General features: G+C 38.7%; 1 protein-coding gene across 1 annotated transcript; it reads right to left on the reverse strand.

The window, feature by feature from the left end:
• Window positions 1-4,406: 4,406 nt before the first annotated feature.
• Window positions 4,407-22,496, reverse strand: MTFR1 (mitochondrial fission regulator 1). The gene is made up of 7 exons (XM_009285381.2): window positions 22,357-22,496; window positions 18,800-18,898; window positions 13,188-13,306; window positions 8,947-9,185; window positions 6,872-7,124; window positions 6,520-6,688; window positions 4,407-4,868 (listed from the first exon to the last, which is right to left on the reverse strand). Exons 1-7 carry the CDS (start codon window positions 22,420-22,422, stop codon window positions 4,809-4,811), a joined length of 1,005 nt encoding a protein of 334 aa, XP_009283656.1. The 5' UTR covers window positions 22,423-22,496; the 3' UTR covers window positions 4,407-4,808.
• Window positions 22,497-23,692: the final 1,196 nt, after the last annotated feature.

A 23,692-nucleotide genomic window follows, 5' to 3' on the forward strand; every position in this document is an offset into this window, starting at 1 on the left:
TGGTGGGGGCAGGGATGGGGACGGGGACTGGGAAACGTTTTTTGATGGGGGGAGGGGGGGGGGGGGGGGGGGGGGGGGGGGGGGGGGGGGGGGGGGGGGGAAGCGTCCGAACTGCATTGCGATTCTGCAGTGGGGACATTGCATGTTGTTTTCACTATTGTACACTTGAACTGCACATGCAAGAAAAAGGTGGAATGTCTAAACACCATAATCAGCTCAGGGTATTTGCCAATCTGAAATAAAGTGGGATGGGAAGCGTGTCCTTCAGAACAAGGGTACAAATGCCCCTTTCGCTGCAGCGTGTGTGTATGTGTGGGTGTGTGAGTATGTTTGGGACAGGGGAGGGCGGGAGGGAGGGTACGGGGAAGGGTTTGAACGGCAACATTTTTTTTTTTTTAATTTTATTTATTCTTTCAGAATGTGACAATTTCATGAACAGCCACATCGGGGAGGAAACTGTAACAAATTGCTACAGATGCCTTAAACTATGCACAATGCTCAGTGACCAAATTTGTTTTTGATTTGAAAAATAATAAAAAAAAAAAGTGCATTGTTTACGTATTCCTCCCTCTACTGAAACATTACCCACTAATGGGTTTTTGATGGGAAAAGGAGAAAATGTTTTTTAGGACAAAATTAAAGGACTAATTTTAAACTTAAAACATTCCATTTTTGTAATTTGTTTTACATTGTTTTAAGTACAGTAAGCACAACTGTAATCTAGTTTGAGAAACTGGTGCTTTCTTTTAGTTCATTTGTATTTCCCTGTTATTATTGTAAAAGACTGTTTATTAATTCTGTTTACAGTTTGTTGCAACAGCCATTTTTGGGAGAGAGCTTCAGCGTAAAGCCATTTGTAAAGGCTTTGCCACATTCATTTTAATATGTGCCTGTTGCTGTTAACTTTTAATTAATACAAAAAATCTTTTCACATTATGCTCCTGTACATTTAAGTTACGACCGAGTCCAGCGTTATGGAAAGGTAGCTAAGGTTGCAGTCAGCTTCCACTGTAAAACGAAGCCAACTTTTGGATCTGAAAATACAAGTCCTCATTTGCCAAAATTTATTGCCTCTTGGAGCTTGGCCTTTACCTGATTGTTTCCCTTCCAAAATTAAGTTGTTTATTATTCTTTCATGTTCCCTGAAGTAGTATCATTAATCTCAAAGTGGCCATGTTTAAAGAAATAAATTTATAATGAAACCATTTTTTTGAACCTGCGTGAACTTCCTTCCTTTGCTGTCAGTGCAAGTTCTTCCTGTTGTCTGACTTCAACAGAGAAGGATCAAATGTGATAACGAGCTTTGGTTATAACTTGCAGTAACAGAAAAGCCTGATTTTAACAGGTTGTCGTTGAAAGGGTGATACTTGCCAGTGGTGGCTGGAGCTGCCAGGACAAAGTGGTAACGGCTGTGTGTGAGTAACTTAACTACAGAGAGACTGCAGCTAAGCTTCCTTGCAGCCCGTACAGATTCGTAGGGTTAAGCGTGGAAAATTATTGACTCCTCTTCGACGTTTTTGAATAAAGCATATTCCAAGCCTGCAGCTGTTTTCAAAACAACCACTAAAATCAGCGTCTGATGATGTCTTCTGTGACTTTTTTTTTTTTTTTTAAAATGTGACTTGGTTTAAAGACAGGGCCTCAAAAGCAATATAAATTTTGCTACTTGTTACAGGCTATTTATAAGCATATTTTAATATGCATTTTAATGAAAATGAAAACTAATGAACTTACCAATACGTATATAGTAATATTTCAATATAATATCTATAAACAACCTGTGATTCTTGAACTTTGTGCAATCTTGCTGTCGGCAAGATTGATCCGCTCTGACAGGAACCAGTACAGCTTGTCAAGATGTTAGAGTAAAACACGAGTAGTTTTGTTCTGAGCCACCTTTCCTGGAAAGGGGCTTCTACCTTTTCCTGCAAGACTGGATTTAGAAAGGCTGGTTCTAATCCCATCTATTAGTGTACCTGGAAGCTTCCGACATTTGACTGATTTTAAAAAAAAAAAACACCTTCAACATTCCTACAGCTTAAATGGTTCATGTGAAAGCTGAGAGCATACGCACGCCAGGAGCGTACCTAACGTGCTACAACCGCTAACAGCCAGTCAGCCCGCCTGAGCCCGGAAGCGTGTTACGGGGTGGAGGCCAGGGCCCCACCACAAATTGTTACGGCGATGCTGTTCGCTAACACGCACTGATAGACACAAACAGGCCTTGGGTGACGTCTAAGGTCTCTGCCCCGCGTGCGTGAACGTCCTTAGTTCCAGCACTTCGCTTGAGATGTTTTTCTGTGGGCAGTGGCATTGTGCACGTAAAAGATTTCAAGTAGAAAGTATACAAATTAAGGTGCAGAAAAATATGAAATAAATTATTTGATGGCAGCTTTGTGATTTTATTTTCTTGTGCAGATGGCATTTCTTTCACCGTAATTTTACGTCACTAATAAGGGTTGCCACGAGTTTTTGTATTTCTGGGGTGCTGGATACCTGCACCTCACATCAGCAGTTCAAACTGTCAATGTTTAGTGTGGTTTTTTCCCCACGTTTTAGCCTAGTTTAATAGGTCATGTGATGTCCTAAATTAGGTCATGTGATGTCCTGAATTTTACAGTTAATGTAACTCAGTCCAGTTGAATAATTATTGCAAATGTCTAGTTGCAGCATGTTGCATAATAGTTCAAATGAAGTAAGCTGAAACACTTTCGGCAGAGGTTTTGTCTCTGAAGGAAGACGAGGACTTCAGCAGAGGTCTTCTGGGCCAGCTGTTCTGAAGCTGTGGCCCTTTGGGAGGGGGACGGCTGTGCCACACCAAGGGACTGCCAGGGGAACCCAGTGTACGAGGGGATGGAGAGACGGTTAAACGAGTACCTTCCTGCTAAGTTTGTGGTGAGGCACAAACTTCCCCCTGGTTCCTGATCTTTTTTGTTTTTATCTGAGTGTAACTGAATTAACAGCGCTGTACTGGTCTATGGCTAATTCTGTTATTCCTGCTGCACAGCAAAAGTAAGTAGTCCAGTCCTGAAGGAGCTGCAAGTAAGCTGTCACTACGTTGATTTATAGTCACTGTAATAGAAATGTAAACTATACTTTATTCTGGCTGCTATCGTTTGTAGAGTACCACAAATCACATACACAATGTTTATTTTAACAGCTTTTAATTTTATATAGTGGCAACAGAGCATTAAATACAAAACTTGAAACCAAAATTAACTTTCAAAAAGGTGTTTTAAAGGCATTTAAAAGAACACAAAGATTTAATGGCCTATCAGTAGGACTGATGGCAGAGTTTTGGAAGGAAGTCACATTGCGTACATATTAACACCGTCAAGTTTCACACCAGAAAACATCCTCCTCGATCGTACAATCTAGTACGTACAATCCAGTTATAAGCAGCAAAGCTTCAGTCATCTTCAGTAACCTAGTCAGAGCCATTCACTGTCTTTGTTTAAGAAGCGCTGCTTTTTTTCTTTTCCTAGAAAACAAGCTCTAAGAGGCACTTGTACTTGTTCCAGCAGCCAGATCAACTCAGAACACTGAAATACGCAGACTCAGCTTTTTCTACGGTCATCTACAGTCAGAGCAAACCTTGGCTTCATTTAAGTGTGCAGCTAAGTTGTAGCTCTCCGGTTCCCGAAGAGCTTTTTTTCAACCTGAGTTTTATTTTCAGCTTGAGCCCTTTCCGCAGCTGTGGTTGGAGACGTGAGCTCAGGTGGGTGGTTAATGAACTAGCTCTGTACAGGTCTGGCAGCAAATGGCTGCTCTGGGATGACCCCAAAAGGGCTTCCCCTGGCAAACAGGTTATGTGCAACAGCTTGTACCGTCTCTTCCCTGCAAATAGGACCATGAGGGCTTGTGCAGTCCCCAACCGCTTAGATACCTGTCCAGGCACCCAAGACAGCTGGGGATAAAAAGGTGTCCATGAGCATCTCTTAGCACAGCTGAGATGAGCAATATACTTTTGGCAACTTGCACCCCACAGTACTCCCTACCTTTTCTTCTTATCTATACCACTTCTACGCTAGTTAACACATACTCTGACGTTAATTATTTTACTCTGCTGCTATCCACTGGTTATTTCAAATTCATCGGACTACCTATTCACAGAGGTTCCCACAGCATAATTTATTCACTTGTCATGCGCTCTTTATGTTGGCCACAGGATAGTACAAGTAGGTTTTGCTCTCTTACTCTTGCAAGCTCATTTGAAACAAAAAACAAAACAAAACAAAAAAACCTGCACGAAAATGTGCTACTACTTAAAATGTCTCATACCAGGTGACCTCTGCAGCAGATTTAAGTTTTCACTTTCTCTCAGCAGGAAGCAGAATGCATTCAGGTTTTCTTTGGGCTAAAAATTGCTAAAATTAAGTTTAAAAGAAAGACTTCGACATGAAAAATTCAGTATCAAACTAAACGTTGTAGTGCAAGTTATAGTTAGAGCTCAAATAACTGATATTAACTTAAGGGTGCATCACTATCATTATTAACATGTACACAAATTTTTAAGGTGGTCAGTTATGCACAAAGAATGTTGTATATTTAACTTAGTGTTAATAAACTAAAACCACCACGTAAGTCTGAGTAGAAAGCCAGGTTTGAATATAAAATTAATACCTGAGTGTAATGGTCAAATATATTCCCCTTGATAAATCACATACAAACATGTTTAGTGCCTCAATTCTACATTTCACATTAGGTTTTTCCTGTGTTGTAAGAGACCACTCAGTACTAGCGCTATTTGCAACATAAAAGATTTCAGACAAAACAGCTTAAGTCTTTCGTGTAGTGATTTTAGTACATTAAGATTTTTCAATTAAAGTCTTCATTTTTCCTGTAGACTTCAGCATGTGCGGTCCAAACTGAGAAGGAAACCAGAAACATATTCAGATTGCTTTCAACAGAAACCTAGTTGAGCTATTATCCATCCAAGTTGTAAGTAAAACTAGAATTTGGGCAGAGATAATTTCCTTTATCAGCCTGCTTCTCTGCATGTGGATTTCACCCGCTTCATAGCCACAGAGTAAAGGGAAACTTGTGTCAGCAATCAGCTGAAATCACTCAGATTAGGCTTAGCTGCCTAACCATCTGCCGGAGCAGCTCTGACTAGAGATAGTTCACTCTACCACAGCAAAGTAAGAAGATGGACGTAGTTATCTTTAGAAGTTGACAACCAGTTGCTCTAGCGGCAGTTTAACAGGATTTCTGCTCTTACTCTATCTTGCGTTTTTGTGCAAGTCCTTTTAAAAACTGTATCATACGAGGATATCATACGAGGACTGAGCTAGCAAACAAGTTACATATTGAAAAGTAACTGGTGACAGATGTTTATTAGCTCATTACAGATCAACATTCTATCATTTAACAAATTAAAACCTCCAATTTTCTTAGCTCTTGAGAACCTGATGATCCCTAATCTCGAAAGATGGACCGTACATTTCAAAATTGGAAAGTCATGAAAAAACAATGCATGAATAAAACATTGCCAACTCATGTTCTTTTCCTTAAAGCCCCAGAGATGTGGGGAAAAAAGTGATTGATTCTTGGGGAATATCTAGCCTTTTGGTTATGAAGAACAGCCTGAACATTACCGGAATATACCTTAAAGGCCTAAACCAGAAGGCAAGTAAGTCAACATTAATAAGCTGAAGTACTCGGAAGCCCTGAGGTCTGTGGCTTGGGAATCTTATTTTCCTCAGAACTTAATTCAGGGAGCAGCCAGCTTTTGGAGTTTTATGTGCATTTTTCCAAACGCACAAAGAGAAAAATAACTCTTTACTCCTCTGGCTCTGTAGCACAAGGCTTCAAGGACTGCTTACTAACAAAACTGATCTATATTAGCCTGTTTTTTAAGTAAGTGTATATTGCTAGAAACTTGCATCTTGAACACTCACCGCTTAAAAACCTCTTACTTCAATTTCAAATCAACTAGAAACCATTAACTTGTACCATGATGTGACTTCTAAATACAGTTTCACTTTAACATTCTCACACTATAAAGAAACTGCTTTTATTTACTCAGCATTTCCAATTATTAGAAGAAACCCCCTATACCGAGATCCAGCAGGCATTCTGGACAATTTGCTTTCTGCATTCCTAGGAATGGCTGACATGCTTCAGGATCTTAGTGCATGTGAAATTCTGAAGCATCTGAATGGTTAAGGTTGGTAATAGCAGGCAAACTCCGTTCAGATTTGTTTCTGGTATGAGCCCTTAGGAATTGAGATTTCAGAATATCACATGCTTGTGGCAACAGAAAAGATTTTTGTTTAAAAAAAACAAAGAAGAAAACTGTAACAGGGCTTTTTAAACCTAGGGCCAAAAGAGTACACAATCTTGATACTAAAAACATACGATTGCCACAAATCCTGGCATATCAGCAGTACTTCATAGGGTTTTGTGGACAGGGATGGTAACTCGTAGGTATTTGCATATGTTGGCAGAAAGACATACGTTGGCTTTCATGATAACTGCAATTTACTCTAAGCGTGTGTTCAGAATCGCAATACTCACCAGCACTACCTCAGTCTTTGTCTTTGTTTCAGTCTTTGGAATCACTTTTTCTGTTTCACTTTGGCTATCGTTTTGGTATCGATAAGCAAATTTCTTTTTGAGCGCTTCTGCTATTAAAGCTGCAGGATCTGTAGGGTCAGCCACTTTAGACTTTGTACCTTCTGATGATCTAGAAAAGAAAATGAGAAGCATTAACACAGTCCAAAACAAAGCTTTAGAAGTTGTGAATGCTTTTGCATTCTGTTTGTCAGATGTTACATCAGCATCTGTCTCACCTTGAAATAGTTCTGAGTCATAAACACAAATCGTTAATGCAAATGTTAATACGTTGATATTTATTTATAGTTATTACCTTTTCACTGAGCGTAGCTTCACATTGTTCATGTCTTTGAGGATTTCTAGCATGTTTGGCATTTCAGACTTCTTTGGCCCATTTCCTGTCAGATTCTGTCCAGAGTTCATTTTTTTGTTTTTCCTTTCTTTAATGAGCTCAACTGCAGACGTGCTCTGTTGTAGACCTGGGGGAGGGAGTGGTGGCGGAGGAGGAGGTGGCGGTGGGGGGGGTGCAACAGGGACAGCAGCTGAAGCAACTGGACTTGATCCAACTACAAATAAAACATGTATTACCCGTCAGTCTACTTGTAAATCCCCTTTATATCTCACAAATGCTCAAGTAAGAATATGACTGTAATAGCTTCAATTGCCTCCTCTCTGCCTTCTTTAGATTATCACATGACTTCTTCATTCCTAAACCACCTAAGTAGACTCAACTGAAAAGCCACATAAAAATCCTTCTCAAAGGGTGAGAAGCGTTCTTTGAACTTCCAGTTCAAATTCTAGGTGCCTTCATGTCTTTACTGCAATGGGATGGATGTCACGACGTCTTTTAGTTATGTTCTGCTCCTACTGTTACCAGTATTTCACTTTCTTCCGAGAGGCAGGTACTGAGCTGGAAGTCACAAACAATCTGCCATGCGAGCAGTGTTTCTTTCTACTTATCATCACAAATAAGAAATCACCATACAAGATTTTTAAATGTAAATTTCAGAGCTCAAATAGTGCTTAAACTGACGCTTATTCCAGCTCTCTGAGGTTAAGGATTTTTAGGCCAGCTAATCATCTGTCTGCAGATAGAGATTCTGACTATAATCTTGATTTCAAGTTCCCTGTACTCTTCAGGTAAAAATTGATGTTATAAATGTAATAGCAGTAATAACTTGACAAATAAATGAAGAAACCTCTGCTCAAATACACCTTTGAAGAAATCAGCAAAACCAGATCAAACCGGAGTTTTGAGGCTTAGAGTATAAAGTATGTAAAGATACGTATATAGATAACACAGAGGCATCTACTCTGTGTACATGTAGGCATACACACAGTGTCATTACCATATTCTACCAGAAGAGGGAGGTAAAGATGATAAAATCAAATCAAACCTTAATTTTCCTAATAAATAGAGGTAAAGAGAAAATGATGACAAATAAGTTATTAGTTATTTCACAAAACCCCCACAAAAATTACAATTCAAGAGTGAAACCATGTGATCCTTAAAACTATTTCATAGTTTTGTACATGAACAGTTAAGGAAAAATAAAGTAACTGCTATCAGTTCACAGACAAAAACTAAACAAGAGCATCTGCAGAATTAGAATATGATTTTATACATAAACATAGGAAAAACACTGTACTTGCTAAGTGACCTTAGGAAAGAGTGAAAACTGAATAGCTGTCAACTCCAGTCGACAAGGGTCATCTCCCACTAATCTCTGGAGATGTAGATGTAAAACCGGAAGGCAGGCAGAGGTGAGGGAAAGAGGGGAAAGAAACTCAGGAAAAGAAGAATTATTCTGTTTACTACCAGAAACAGCGCACCACTTTTGGTACCATCTGGACAATGTGTTTGATCCCAGAGATGATTCCAGTAAACAATTAATCTCCTGTTCTGTTATTTATTTCATAAACTTGAGATGTATATTACATATTCCAAAAGCGTAATTAGCATCTTGTATGATTACTTCATGATATCAGAGAGCCTATTTCATTACTGGATGGGAAGACTTAGGTGTTAGCAATTAAGTTACATCCTTTTAGTTTGTTTAATCCATCGTGTTTACCATGAGCTTTGCTCTGAAAGCTGTTTAATACTTCTTTACTTATCCACAGATTCAGAATTCTGGCAGACTTTCACACAGACATGAAGACTTTTGGAATACTAGGAAATACAGAAAATCTGGCAGGTCTCTTGTCTTCAAGACCTATTCTGTATCCCTTGGTTAGTATGCTATGTCTGTCTACCAAACTAACCAAAACAATATGGAGAAGTGTTCAGTGTTACAGTATCTCACAAAAATGAATTAGCACATTATTAATTATAAAAGGGACAAATTCATTAACTAATTTGTGCTAAGAGTACAGCAAATTTAATACCTGCTGTCAGGTTCTGTTGTTCTTGCAAGATTACAATTTTGGCTATTTGTGCTCTTAAAGTGGCTAGTTCATTTTCTAGAGCACTAATCTTCTGCAGAGCTTCTTCGTTTGCAGTCACTATGCTTCTGGACACTGGTTCCTCTTCCAACGGGTTTTGTAAGGACATCTGTCTGCACGGGGACTTTCCAGAATGTAGTCCACCTGAAAGAGGCTGGGCTGTTTTTGACCAAACTTCTGACCTGTAACAAAAATATCACAAGATTCCTTTTTTAAAGGCTTTGTTATAGATAAAAACTAAAGGACCGTTACATACAAACCAGGAATACAAGTTGAAGGCCTGACTTTAAAGTTGGCTTTACACAAATCACTTCCATTATATAGCTTAAAGTATAGAATCATAGAATCATTAAGGTTGGAAAAGACCTCTAAGATCATCGAGTCCAACCGTCGACCCAACACCACCATGCCCACTAAACCATGTCCCTAAGCGCCTCATCTACTCATCTTTTAAATACCTCCAGGGATGGGGACTCAACCACTTCCCTGGGCAGCCTCTTCCAATGTTTAATCACTCTTTCAGTAAAGAAATTTTTCCTCATGTCCAATCTAAACCTCTCCTGGCGCAACTTGAGGCCATTTCCTCTCGTCCTAAAGTAAACAAGAGCTTCACGTCCTTTCTGTTTGCATCACGAGCTGTATTTCTTCTGTTCCCCTAGCCAGCTTTTTGTGGAATCCTTGATTTCAGGAGAAAAAAGGAATACATTCCCTCTCACCCCCCATCTATTTTTCTGCCTCGTATCTATTGTATTTTCTGTTGGAATTAAGATTTTTTTTTCCCCAAATGCTACCATTTTTCCCCAGTGGGCTGCAAATAGTCACTTGTAGTTGATTCCTTTGAAGAAGAAGGAAGAGTTTCTTAGTTCCACAGCACGTTTTTGTACTTTTTGGATTTCTGAAGGGACAGTCCTCCATTTTAGCAGTGTTGGGAGCATGGAGTACGTGAAACAGCTTAGTAGCACAGAGGCTGCTTATCAGTAAATGGTTTCTAACACAATAAATAAAACTGTAGAGAAGAAAACTTCATACAGTTTTTGAAGAGTCCATAAGCTTCCCTCCTCCTTCTCACAAGAGCAAGAAAATGCAACCGTGTTGCCTTCCTTTATTACCCACCAAAGCTCAAGCTATGTTAAACACTGAGACATTACTGAGCATCTGCAGTCACGTCAGCACTTACAAAAGGTTATACTCACTGAAGACACCAACATTTTTAAACAGTTTATCTCAAGTAGAATTGATAAGGATTGATGACAATAGATTATCATAAATATTAGAACTGCAAAATATGACCACATACTTAACTCCTCAATCCTCCTTAACTTCAATCCCAAAACTTCTCAGGCAGGTCAGGATTCCACTATTTATTCAAACGTGAGAGTAAGAACAGTGGCTAGTGATACGACTTTTCAAAATGTGTGGAGTGGCTCCAGACTAATACAGCTTAAGAGCCCCATCGCCCTGGATGCGCATCTGCAGTTGTGCTAGACTTAAAGCAAGAGCCAAGATTTAAGGCTAGAACAAGCCCTGTGCTCTGACCACCTCAATCCAGGATTAGAGGCACATTTGAGTCTTCCACAACACTGACAGAAAACATTAGCACAACTTGCAGAATTTTGATCAAGCAGAATTGAATATTATCAAGGATGTTAAAAATTTAGGTGCTATTATCTAGATAGGAATAGAGAGCAACTAAAGCTGAGAAGAGAGCAGGATGCTTCCTATAGCAGCCATCTCCCTGCTCTCCCTAAGTAAGTAAGGTGGAAGGAGCCAGTGGTCACTTCACTCTTTAAAACCCACCTTCTAGAAACTCTTTAACGGAGCAGAATAGCTAAACAACAAAGGGTATTTTCAGCTCAGAGCAGTAATGGTGTTTTAGGCAAATGCCTTTATTGGAATCCACCGCTGTGGAAAAATCTTATGCCTGAATTATCACTACTGCTGTGACTAGGGATAGAGGAAAAATGATTTGTCATTTGGTTGCTTCCTCTATAAAACTGCATTCGCAGAAAAAATTATGTCTGCAAGACTGTTTACTGAATTATACAGTGAATATATATTTAACAGTAACACCTATGTGATCTTGTCAAAACAGAGAATTTCAAATGCCTGGAAAACACCTAATGCATACTAGCTCCACCACATAATACTGTGCATAGATGTAATAAACAGTGCACATCGAAATACTCATATTTGCTAAGTAATTCACTTACCAAGCTCCATTATAAGCTGTTTGCCTTAAGGTCACTATATATCTGCAGGATTATTTTAGTCCCATCCCGTATGCATCTGTCCCCCTTTCCCCCTTCATATGCGGACGTCTCAGCAAATACGCAAGTCCTACGTCTTTCATAACAGGTTCTTTGAAGCAACAAAAGGCTATTCTCCCTGTCGTCTCCATTAAACATAACAGCTTTACAGTTCGATCTTTAAACAAAATGTTTCTGTGCAAGCAAAAGTAGTATTGGCCAGTTAATTTCCTTTGCATCAAATACACTTTACAAATAGCGTTTCCCAAACAAGCGTTGATACCTGTGACTCCCCTCTGAGTTTGTGAAATTAATGTGGCAGTGCCAGAATGTTTGTTATGCAAAGCTTCACTGTGGCAAGTCATGTTGGAGGGCATCTAGGTCATTACTAACCTATTTCGTGCTTTCAAATTAAGAATGGTATCCTCCAGTAATCTTTGAAGCCAACAATCTGTGCCTTTCTCTGGAAGGTTAGTTTATTTAGAAGAAAAACTTCTTCTGCACTGCAGAACTGTACCTTTGTTTCTGGCTAGTCTGAGCAGCAATTTGGGTAGGCTGGAATACAGAACTTCATCATTTCAGCCAACCCGTTTCATGCAGTTACAGTGCTATGCAGTACTCTTGGTCCAACACAACGGTACCTATCCCGTCATTCTGGACTGTGGTGGTGTGCTCCCCCTCGCCCTGCGTAAGCAACGACCACCAGTGGGGTCATGATGGCTGCATCCAGGTTATGCTGGACTTTGGGGATGGATGACAACACAGTAGCCAAAGGCTGTCTGGAGCAGTGACCCAAACGTCTTGCTGGTATGCAAACATGACTGTAAGTCAATCATCTTACTCTATAAATAGTGGACAGCCCAGGGCCCATTGAGCTCTCCTGCACGGCAGCGGGCTGCATGCCAGGATCTCCCCTTGAGTAGGGATGCCTCTCAAGGTTACTCCTCGAGGTTGAGAGATTCCTTACCGCAACAGATCCTCGGTAAGTGACTAACAGTGTGCTAGAATTTGAAATCCTAGCTAAGTGATATAAAGGATTGATAATGCATATCTAACCCTTTAGACATAAACCGTTGACCAAGTCTGCAACTAGGATTGGATCCAGCCGCACCTAGACTCCTGTCTGAGAAGTTTATAAAGCAAGGGGGTCCTTTCTGAACCTCGTGACTCAACGGCAGGGTCTCCCTGACAGTTTTGTCTGACCCTGTCCTCTATGCAGTAAATAATCAAGTGTAGCTTGCCATCAAATCTTGTTAAACCGCTGTCACATTTACCACTGAACTTTATTGATATAAAACAGTGAGTTAACAAAGTATATTTTTGCTTCTCTCTTACAAGTGAAGTGCACTCTCACTCCATCTGCAACATGGACACAGGTGCACAAACGCTTCCCTGCCAGTTTTTGTTATGAAGATTAAAGATGAAATATAAACCATAATTTTTTAATTGTCTTTAGCAGACTGCAGAGCTTTAACCAGAAAGGTGAAAAACAACGTGCCAATTATTGGATTGTCAGAATGACCATTGCTGCCAATTAGGAAGCTGTACAGTACACTGCCCCACATTAATGAAAATCTCGGGAGAATTGGAGAAGAATCAGTGTTAGCAATTGTGCCATACCACAGCAGACATTTTTGTGGGGACAAGGTTGCTTGAAGCTGTCACATGCAATTCTTCGCAATAAGTAAATAAAAAACAGTCTTCCCTGTATAAAGCCACTCTCCTGTACGTTCTCAAATGAGTCTTTCATTTATAATCCTGTTAGTCTAACCTCTACTACTGCTTTTCCAGACCCTACCTTTTCTATCCTTCCCTCTCTGTTCTCCCAGCTTTCAAGTCCTCTCCATTAATTGCAATGCACAGTAGGTTATCACTGAAGAGAAGCTAGGCTTCTTCCTCTCAGTTCAGAAGTGCAAAGAGAAGATTTGAGGAGCATACCTGAGCCTTGTAGAGACTTCACCTTCTTCTTGAGCAACCCATCCCACATCCGCAAAGGAGGCCACTCCATCTTCTCTAAGTGGATTAGGATGGTTTCCTTCTGTGGCATGAGAAGTAAGCTAAATTTGAAAGACAAGATTGAAAGTTTTAGAGTTGCTATTCCCAGCCCATGTCACAGTTATTTTACCCGATACTTTTAGTGAGGCCACATGTAACTATTGACACATACATGCACAAGACACATCTATAGATTTAGCACGCTTATTTCTGTCCTGGGCTTGGTCCAGAACCATTTCACTGACTTCAAACTATTCAATCTAGCCTGCTGAACACTTTACAGAAACTATTTTTAAGGTTCACGGCTAACTACATATACTATCACGTGACACTACTGAACACTCAAAATCCAATGCAAATTGTTACCTTAAAGACTAACAACATCAACATTCTCGAGTAGTTTGCTATATTAACTCAAATAATATGTTTTTAAATTATATTCGTAACCAGTAGTTAATAAAGACATTAAGGCTACTAGTACTTCTGAAGTCTTTTGCTCTGATTTAGTATTATTTTGAAAGTGAAATTCTGTTGGAAATGTGTTTCCCTTCACCTACAACTTCCAGAATTTCTCTACAAGAATGAAGGTGTGTACATTACACGGGGCGGGGAGGGGGAAGCCATTTCTACTAGGTCAGTAATCACAAAGACTTGGAGTGAGGGGGTAGGATGCAATCATAATGGAACACACTATTTCCTAACAATCTCATTTACAGCATGCCAAACAAATTGACCATTTTCCAGCATGGTTCTGCCATTAGCTTTATAGCTGTTTGAAGCCAAAGGTGAGCAAGGCTCCAGAGACTGGAACCTTAGATTTACAGTTAAGTGACCTGAATGGAGATTTGAAAAATTGTTTGGCCCATCAGTATATGCTCCACAGCCACAACTATACAAAATGGTTTCAAATCTACTTTGAAATACTGGCTGCTTCCCCGGGTTAGACAAGGGCATGTGTACTCAGTCACTGGACTACTGAGCAGCCTGGTCTCGGTATCTTAGCAGATAAAAGCTAGTGAAACATCTTTCAGTAATTTATTCTGCTCAGTCTCTCACCTTGAGTTGCTTATCTCCAATGCAACTATGCCACCTCTTCTGCTTGTATTACATACAATCCACAGGCCAATTTTGCACGAGCCATTGCAGCTGTTTAAGTGCTGCCTGCTGCTGTTAGTGGCCAAGAAGCTAGTAATACTGACAAAGATGGTGGTAGTATGTAACAGTCTATGATGACAGGTTTGATCCAGTCTGTTAGCACTTAGGTCAATTTTCAAGGCAACTCACTTCCGTAAGGGGAAACTATTATGTAGCAGCAACTATGAAATGTTAGCATTAACCTGAATTTGTAGCGGACCTATCACAGTAGGACTGTAGGTTGGATGAGGTGAAACCATTTCTGAAGAACATCCACAGATATTTTAGTTGTAGCCTTTGATACAGAACTCCCAGGAAGGTAGAAGTTGTGGGCTTGGGGTTGTTTTTTCCCCAGGAGTTGTTACAAACAAGCTTTGGAAATCGAAATTAGTCATCTTCACCTCACACTCTCGCAACTTGTGTGTGAGCCTTTATCACAGCTCCCAGGAGTGTGTATTGGCACCATCAGATCATTTGGAAACAACAGGGTTTTTTCCAGGTAGCATCAGCACAGATGGTAGTATGTTTATCACATTAACAGTTGTGCCTAATACCATCACAGTCTGCCTCTCTTTAAAGCAGTCTAGAGAATACTATATTGCATGTTAGGATTTTCATTGTTTGAGGTTTCCTTGGCTTTTTTCTTTTTTAAAATAAAAATAAATTTTCATGACCACAGCATCTGTATTTATTAATGTTAATGGCAATTTAAAAAAATCCATAATACATGAGCCACTTCTTGCAGGTGATACAGATTTTCCTGATGGTAATGGCCACAGGAGGAACTATTACCATGAAAAGACTGAAGGCACATTTAAATAAAGGCACTACAGGTATTTGCATCAAAAATAATTTTATAAATCAACAGTAAGGAATGCTTTTACCACTGCCAGGTTTCCTGCATTGTGAGGTAACTAACTTCTAATCCAACATTTAGTAGCAAGCCGTCTGTTATATTGTGATGCAAGTTTCTTCTTACTTTTTTATTTGTATTTATATGTAAACATAATCTGCTTGTTACCCCATATATAGATGTTTCTTTTCTCTATCTCTAAAAACAACAAGGTCTTCTACAGCAGTGGATTTCAAATTTCAAGTTAATGCAGGGTTTTTACTTTAATTTAAAGGTTAAAAGCCAACATCCCTCTCTTAAAACCTTTGCCTGTTTGTAGAATGATGCTTAAACAACTCTGTGACTACCCTATTCCTCCAGCCAATCTCAGCTGAAGAAAACTTGGACAACTGCTCTGCCAGCACCTGAAATGGAGAAGAGAGAGCTGAAAACAGAGGCCCAGTTCTACTGGATGGCAGGAACTGAATGAAACAGTGAAAGTAGCCTGCTTTTCTTTCTCTGGAAACTATGTAGTTGCTTCTCCCGCTTCTTCCTTCACAGGGTTTTTTTGCCTGTTTTAGTGTGCATGTATGCTGCACACACACACGCATGTCTGTGGGTTTCAGACCCATTACTCCACAAATTTCTGAAGAAAAGACTACATGAACTGTACGGTTTTGGCTGATGTCATAGAATCATAGAATATCTTGAGTTGGAAGGGTCCCACTCCCAAAGAGTCAGCCCCGCCGGCGTTTCCACTCAGTTTCAAACTGGGGACCTTTCACGTATCAGGCAACTGTGATAACCACTACACTATGGAAACACTGCTTAGGAGGATGTCAAAGCAGGATCCCTAGTTTTTGTTTGCTCCAGGAAGTGGAAAGCAGAACAAATATTTTTATACATTTAAAGATAGAATAAAAACTCCAATTTCAAATTACTAATACAGTTAGATATTAAACACTTGGAAATACTTCTTCAAGTAAGACAAACTTGCTATGATTTTTCAAATTAGCCCAGTAAATTCTGATGTTTGCTATGTGCACACCAATTCCTTAGGAGACTTCTACTGAGTTATCAGGTTTCCATCAGACAAACAGGAGAAGCATGGGACTAGAACAGAGATGCTGTAGCTGACGGACACTATCTTGTCCTGTAGCAGGTTGTACTGACAGTACTGTAGGTTTGGTTGAATCTACCTAGGCTATATTGGTAAGTTTAACTTTATTTTCTCCTAAAGACTACAGATAAACCTAAAAAATATGACATACAAAAGAACTCTATGAACCATTTTCATTTGTTCATGCCATATAGACTATATAAGGTAAGCTCTGCCACCGCTTATGGAATACATGAGCAGCATTTAGCAATTAATTTAAATGTTGACTACGGCAAGATCCATAGAGACAGATACTACAACAGTCAGTAGACCTCAAAAATCAAAATGTTAGGCTATTTTTTTTGACTAGCTGAACAAAAGCATGCTAGAAGAGAAGAACGAACGAACATAAGAGAGAGATTCTTTCAGTATCTCTTATCCATTTATCATAAGGAAAACAAAGACCTGTGGAAAGTTTGTTGCTCAAAGTTAGAAACACTGATGATATACATGCACCCTCAGATGAGGCAAGTAAGGTTTGCTTTGGGTTTTAAATAAAGTGACTTACAGCAAGGTTCAGTGCATGGTCCTTTCATAATATAGCTAAAGCTGGCAAGAAAGAAAGAGGAAGAGACAGCTATAGGAAAGCACCAGTTGCAACAGCATAAAAACGATCGAGACCAGTATTGAACTTCACTATAGAATCTTAACGCTGAGATAAAGACATAAAAAACAGATGTTAGCACCACACTTTTACATGTTCAGCAGTTTATATATTAAAATAGTTTAAAGCTTGCATAAACCATATAAATTCTAATGTTTCAAGGCTCCGATTTTGAGATTCGTATTTCTAATTCAATCAACTGACAATTGTACTTCTATTTTTAGGATCCTTTCCTTTCGTCTAATAGAAGATGAATGTTTATTAGGGTGCATAAAATCTAAGCAAAGCTAACTGAATGTCTCTTTAAGAGGAAAAAAAGGCAAATATTTTATTTATTCTAACACAGAATTCAGATGAAGACATATACATATTTTTATTTCAACACTAAAAATATTCAGGAACAGATTCCCCACAGCTCTTCGCAAGTACATAAAACAGAAATGTCTTCTTTTATGTACCATATTAAAAGAAGGCAGTATTTGGCTAACTATCTGCAAATGAGCATCATCTTCCCTTGTATGGCCTTTACAGTACAGAAAATCAGACACATTATAGGAAGACTTCACTTCCTTCCAAATCTGAGGCACACGGAGGCTTATCACTGGCATAACTACTATTAATTATATATCCAAAAGTTTAAGTCCAGCATGTCATTTTGTTGTCCTTCTCACCTGCACAAATCCCCCCCCCCAATGTATGTATTTATTTTTTAAGTTTCACCAAGCCACTAGTAGTGGGAGATGGTTGCGCCCTAGTTTCTCAATGTAATTATTTAAGAGAGGCAAAATGTTAGCATGGCTTTTACTATCGCACCAAAAAGGCTCCTATGGTAATCCGAACTATCTAATTTTGCTACTATAATTTCAAGTCTAAATATTGCTCATACATTTCATATAGGATAAAGAAATTAATTTAAACAGTGAAAAATGTAGCTGTGTGGAAATTACCTTGTCTTAGCATGGGTGATGATTCCCACCATTCGTCTTCACGTTCCCCACCCTTGCTCAGCCCAAGAAACATTCCTCTCTCAGCTAGAGTTTCAAACACTAAATTTCTCCAATTCTATACCCACCCCCTATCCCTAACACACACAGAGTTGAAGAGATTATGTGTAACAGCTTCCATCTTCCCATCTGTTCCTGAAAGACTTGTTATAAAAAGCAAGGGTTTTCTCCTCAAGCTTCTACCCTCACTTTACCCTCCCACTATATGCAGTTGAAGTTAAAAGCAAACAAGTCAGAAAGCTGCACAGAACTGATGTTCCCCTTTCACCTATACAGCACTAACCTTGTATTTAAAACAAAAGCAAACAGGGTACTCATGTTATCTTGTTACTAATTTTTTACTTTCTGATAAAGTTGTTTATTTTCCCAAATATTTTTAAGTAACTGTTCATCTTTACATGCCTCTTAAGCCTAGCTTATAAGCACTGTTTATAGAAATAAGTTTCAAATATTTTTTTAATCGATGTATTTTTTCCCAAGAATAACTTTTTAATACTGTATTGCCTCATTTTAGAAGTTCCAATTTCCTTAGGAAAAAAATTTGTTTCAGGTTTCATTATGTGTGTTACAGCAACACGGATTTAGGTTTTAGGCAGTACAGAAGCTGAAGAATCCGTATCTGGAAAAAATGTGAACTGGAAGTGGGAAGAACTGAAGGAAACTAATTCTCCTATGTGCCCGGTTTTATCATATTCTGCTTTTACAAACCCTCTAGTCATTTATTTAAATGAACTGCATATTTGCTTAAAATCTTTTGATGCAAGAGCAAATCCCTGTATCAGCATAATGAAACACGTATTCTAAACTGTTGAGAACACCTACCTGAAACTGAACTCTTGGACACTGTATAAGAGAGAGGTTAGTACCAATTTTTCTTACAATACTTCGAGATGAACCATAAGGTTTGCTTGACCAAAGCACCTAGACGGGAAGGAAAAAGAAGCCAGCTGTTAGGTAACTGATTTTTATATCATATTGGAACAGTTTTCTCTCATCCTTCCGTACCATGCTTGTGCTAAATGTATTTGCAGTTATTCCTTTCATGCTAGACTAGAATATAATATAAAAAATATAATACACTGTATCGGTGAACTCCTTACATTCTATACCTGAATTGGCACAAAATTTGGTTTTGTCATTACAATATAGCTACGGCTGTTTAAGTTCAAGACAGCCTTTGCATTAAGTTTAAATTGAAAGCAATAAATCGGGTAACACAGAAGGATTCAAGAGTTGGAAGCATCTTCAAAAGCATAATTTGTCCATTTTCAAGACAATAAAGAATCTGCATTGGGTCAGACACCTCTTTTTAAGTGGTTTCAAGAAAAGCCACTCAATCATGAAAAATCCGTAAAGTTATGTAATTCTACATTTCCCAACATATCTTTTTTTCTTTAATTTAGATAAAGAAAAGGAAAGGGGGGGGAATATATGAGAATGAAACTTTGTCCTAAAAAAAAAAAAATACGTTCACCTAGATAAAATTGCACACAGCACCTCAACACACCTGGCTTCATCGGAACTGCTTCTATTGCAATTCAGATTTCTTCTATATTGTTTCAACAGGGATTGAATTTGCTTTCTTTTGTTGTACTTAAATGACAGGAATGTTTGCTCTACTATTTACCATAGTTGTATGAAATAAAATGATACTTTAATCCTAGGAGAATAGTACAAAATGAGCCAGAGCAGAAGCAAAAAAACCCCCAAAAAACGGGAGAGAAGTAGGAAAGATTTCAACACAAGGAAAGCAATGCAACAGAAACAATGCAAAGAAGAAAAAGAATAATGGGAAGACTCTAACACAGAGAACGTTGTTAGTAAAAAAATAAGAACACTGTATGGTAATCTAAAAAACTTGGACAGTGTTTACTTATAGTTGTAGATATGAATTTACTACTCAGATCTTAGTTTTTAAAGGCTCATCGCTTCAAGCGAACTCAACATCCTGTTAGAAGGTTGCCCAACAAAGAAAACTTAGATAGAATCCAGGCTATTAATATTGAAACAACCCTCATCTGGCATGGCAATATTGCCTGTGTGATTAGTGTAGTGCAGCTGTGGGAGTTTCACAACACACAGCTGAATAACATTTTGATATACTGAGCAAAGATCATTACCCTTAGATTTTGAAGGTTCTATTAAAAAGAAAAATTTATGCTCCATGGTATTTATCACCAGATTATATTATCTCAGAAACTACACAAACATTTTGCCTATTTCTAAACAAGTATCCCTCCTTCCTCTGGCTTTACTGGAATGTATAAATTTTGACAAAATAAATGTGCACTGCACATATGCTATGCTAGAGCCTCACATCAGAGCTGCAACTTTGCCATTAATCCACTCAGACCCATTTTTTCCACTCTATGAAACATACATTCTCTTGCTTAATACGCTGCTAAGCTTGAACACAAATTTTTTCAATGCAGAGTTCTCTATTGATCCTGCATTTTGGATGCCTCAAAGACCTCACGTTCATGACTATCACTTTACTGTTTGTCTATATGTCTGAGAAAATAGCAGGTAGATCAGGAGCCTTCAAGAAAAAGTCACTGACAAACAGTACCACAGTAATACAGCCTCACTATTCACAACATTGGAATTTAATTCCAATTTCACATTGGAACAGGCTGCCCAGGGAAGTGGTTGAGTCCCCGTCCCTGGAGGTATTTAAAAGACGAGTAGATGAGGCACTTAGGGACATGGTTTAGTGGGCATGGTGGTGTTGGGTCGACGGTTGGACTCGATGATCTTAGAGGTCTCTTCCAACCTCAATGATTCTATGATTCTATGATAACAGATTCTGATGTTAGAAGCAGAACTGTTGGCAATAGCCTCAAAGCGATGTTGCATTGGAAAAAATACTAGTCAAGGGAAGGCTTAATTAATTACAGAAGTACTTCCACAACAGTGAAAGAGCCTAGACTACATGCTGTATTGCCAACATAAGTGCAGTGCATTTCAAACAAGTGGCAAAACTTGTTTAGAGATTGCTCAGACCACGGACAACATGTTGACTAGCACCCAGATCCTCAAAAATATTTGGTGCTCAAGTGCCCTTGGGGTTTTTCAACAACAGTGGTTTGGTGCACCAAAACTTCTAATGACTCAGTTTTGGTAATTCAAGATACGCCTGGACAATATTTTCAGAAAACTGCATACAAGCTGTGCCACAAGGTATGCAAATAAAGTCAGCACACTGCTCAGCTGAGCTAGTAAGTCTCAGCACTGCTCTACCCAAGTTCACACAACTTGTTGTTGCCTTGAAGCACTGGCAGAGCAAGTCTGCAAAACATTACATAGTCATACCCTCTTATTGCATCAGTGTTTTGCTGTTGTCCAGAACAGCTGACATTTGGAAATGTAACTGCATTATCGCAAGCCTGATACAAGTAGAGAATGGGGGGAAACGGATTAAAAACTTGTTCCCCCCCCCATTTAGGCTGAAAGATGTTGCTGAAATAACCACAGCAACACTCCAGCATATACTCATACTTTGAATTTTCAAAGTTACACTGCATGAAATCTCAGATCCAAGTTTGAATAAAATCCTAAAATAGAGATTCTTATTGGTAATTTTAATTTACAATGTATAAACAATTTACTCTCCATAAATTCCCAAGATTGACAAAAGGTTCTACCACAGTAATTCAGAGTAAGAACTGCCCTTCTAAGTACTGCACATAGCTGTTAAGGATTTCCCTATTGTTAAAACATTAAAATATTTTGACAACTTACAGGGATTACTGCATTGAGGTCAATACTTCTACTCAAAACAGCTTCCTAAAGGTCCCAGTGACAAAGCAGTTGATGTGTAGCAGATCTCTCTCTCTCTCTGCTAAGCATTCAAAGAAAACTCTATATACACTTTCCTCCAAGAGGAGAGCTATGCATGCACCTTCCTCTGTTTCCCCAGTAAAGAACACAGCTGTGTTGCTCTCACGTACTATAACATTTTCAGGAGAGGTAAATATAGCACAATTATCATCATCTGAGTTTCATGGGGCTTTTCATATTGCCAAGATAAGAGCAAAGAAATAAGATTATTTAAGAATTAATATCACTGTTAAAAATCAGTTGAAAATTTTCCTTCAGCTTCAAAACACACATAGAAGTCCAGCATGAAAAGCAGTGTTTACAATGTAAACAGTTTGTTCTCAGAGCTAGAAGGAACTGCACAGTATTTTTAACACATATATTACTCAATACTTCAGTGTCCAAGTAGCAAACTTCATACTTTTTCAGCAATGCAGAATCATACAAGTATTGAGTATACTTAAAGTGTTGTGCTGGAATAGACAAGCACAAACTAAAATACATTAACTGCTTTCTATACCTGATTTTCTGAAAACATGAAGCAAGTTTGAAACACTTACTGATTCCATGTTTAATCCAACTTGTTCAAAAGCCATCCTAATGAAGCGCTTAAGCCAGCAAATCATTTGGAATGGAAAAGGCCTTTCCAAACTTGGATTTAAGCCTTCCAAACCTACAGGGCTGCGGGGGCTCCATAGCACTTCTGAAATGAGAAACACAAAAATTTTAGATGCATGTCATGGAACATATACAGAAGTAAACTGCTACATGTATTCCTAAAATACAAGCTTTAGAAACAGTTTCTGAAAACAAGACATGTACGTATTGGCATTCAGAAGGCATTTACTTAATACAGGTGACAAAGATTTTTAGTAGTGTCATTTTTAAGAAATCAGCGCTGTTGCAAAGTTAACGATTAAAACGCTGGGGAAATGATTGCTCACTTGAGCTTGGACAGATGATGATGTTCAACAGCTCTAAGTGAGCACCGCACACTATGGAATGCCTGCAGCTGGGGACTAGCACTAAAATTAAAGGCCCATACTCCTATCTAAAACTCATTTCTATGCAGGAACTACAGAAAGCTGATCACGTCTCTTCAATCACATTCTGACAGCTTTGTTGTTTCCTCCTTTTTCCCACAACTGAGGAAAGGAAACATGGAAAAATGGCTAATGCAAGAAAATGACAGGAAATAGCATAGATGTGGGACCTGAAAATATTCAGGCGATTTATAAAGTTGGACAGATTTCAGATTGCATCTATTTATATAAACTACAGAAAGCTGATCACGTCTCTTCATTCACATTCTGACAGCTTTGTTGTTTCCTCCTTTTTCCCACAACTGAGGAAAGGAAACATGGAAAAATGGCTAATGCAAGAAAATGACAGGAAATAGCATAGATGTGGGACCTGAAAATATTCAGGCGATTTATAAAGTTGGACAGATTTCAGATTGCATCTATTTATATGTACTACCATTCACTTAAATCAAGATGTTTTTATTGCTCCTCTAGTGAAGAGCAATAGTGTAGCTTTTCTTTAACTGTGTTCTACACCAGTCATAACTTTGATGCCACTGAGAAATGTATGCCACCAAAACCAAAAAGGAAGCCATAGATTTACATTTACGTTTGTTTTGTGTATCAGGCTAGAAACAACACTTTGTTGAACCACCTTGAACAACATATTTGTAGTATGAACAACAGCGTTGCTGAAGTCACTATATATATACAGAGTGATGACTAAAGCAACGTAGCAGCAAGGTACGGGTACTCGGGAAGTCTGAAAGTCAGGAGATGGAAAAGCTATGCTGTTTGAAAGTGCCCACAAGCATTACAGTTAAACCATCACTGTTTCCATTACAAATGTTTTTTTCAACAGTTTAGAGTTCCT

The sequence above is a fragment of the Aptenodytes forsteri genome, unplaced genomic scaffold, assembly GCF_000699145.1.
Source record: "Aptenodytes forsteri isolate BGI_AS27 unplaced genomic scaffold, ASM69914v1 Scaffold396, whole genome shotgun sequence".
NCBI classification, from domain to species: domain Eukaryota; kingdom Metazoa; phylum Chordata; class Aves; order Sphenisciformes; family Spheniscidae; genus Aptenodytes; species Aptenodytes forsteri.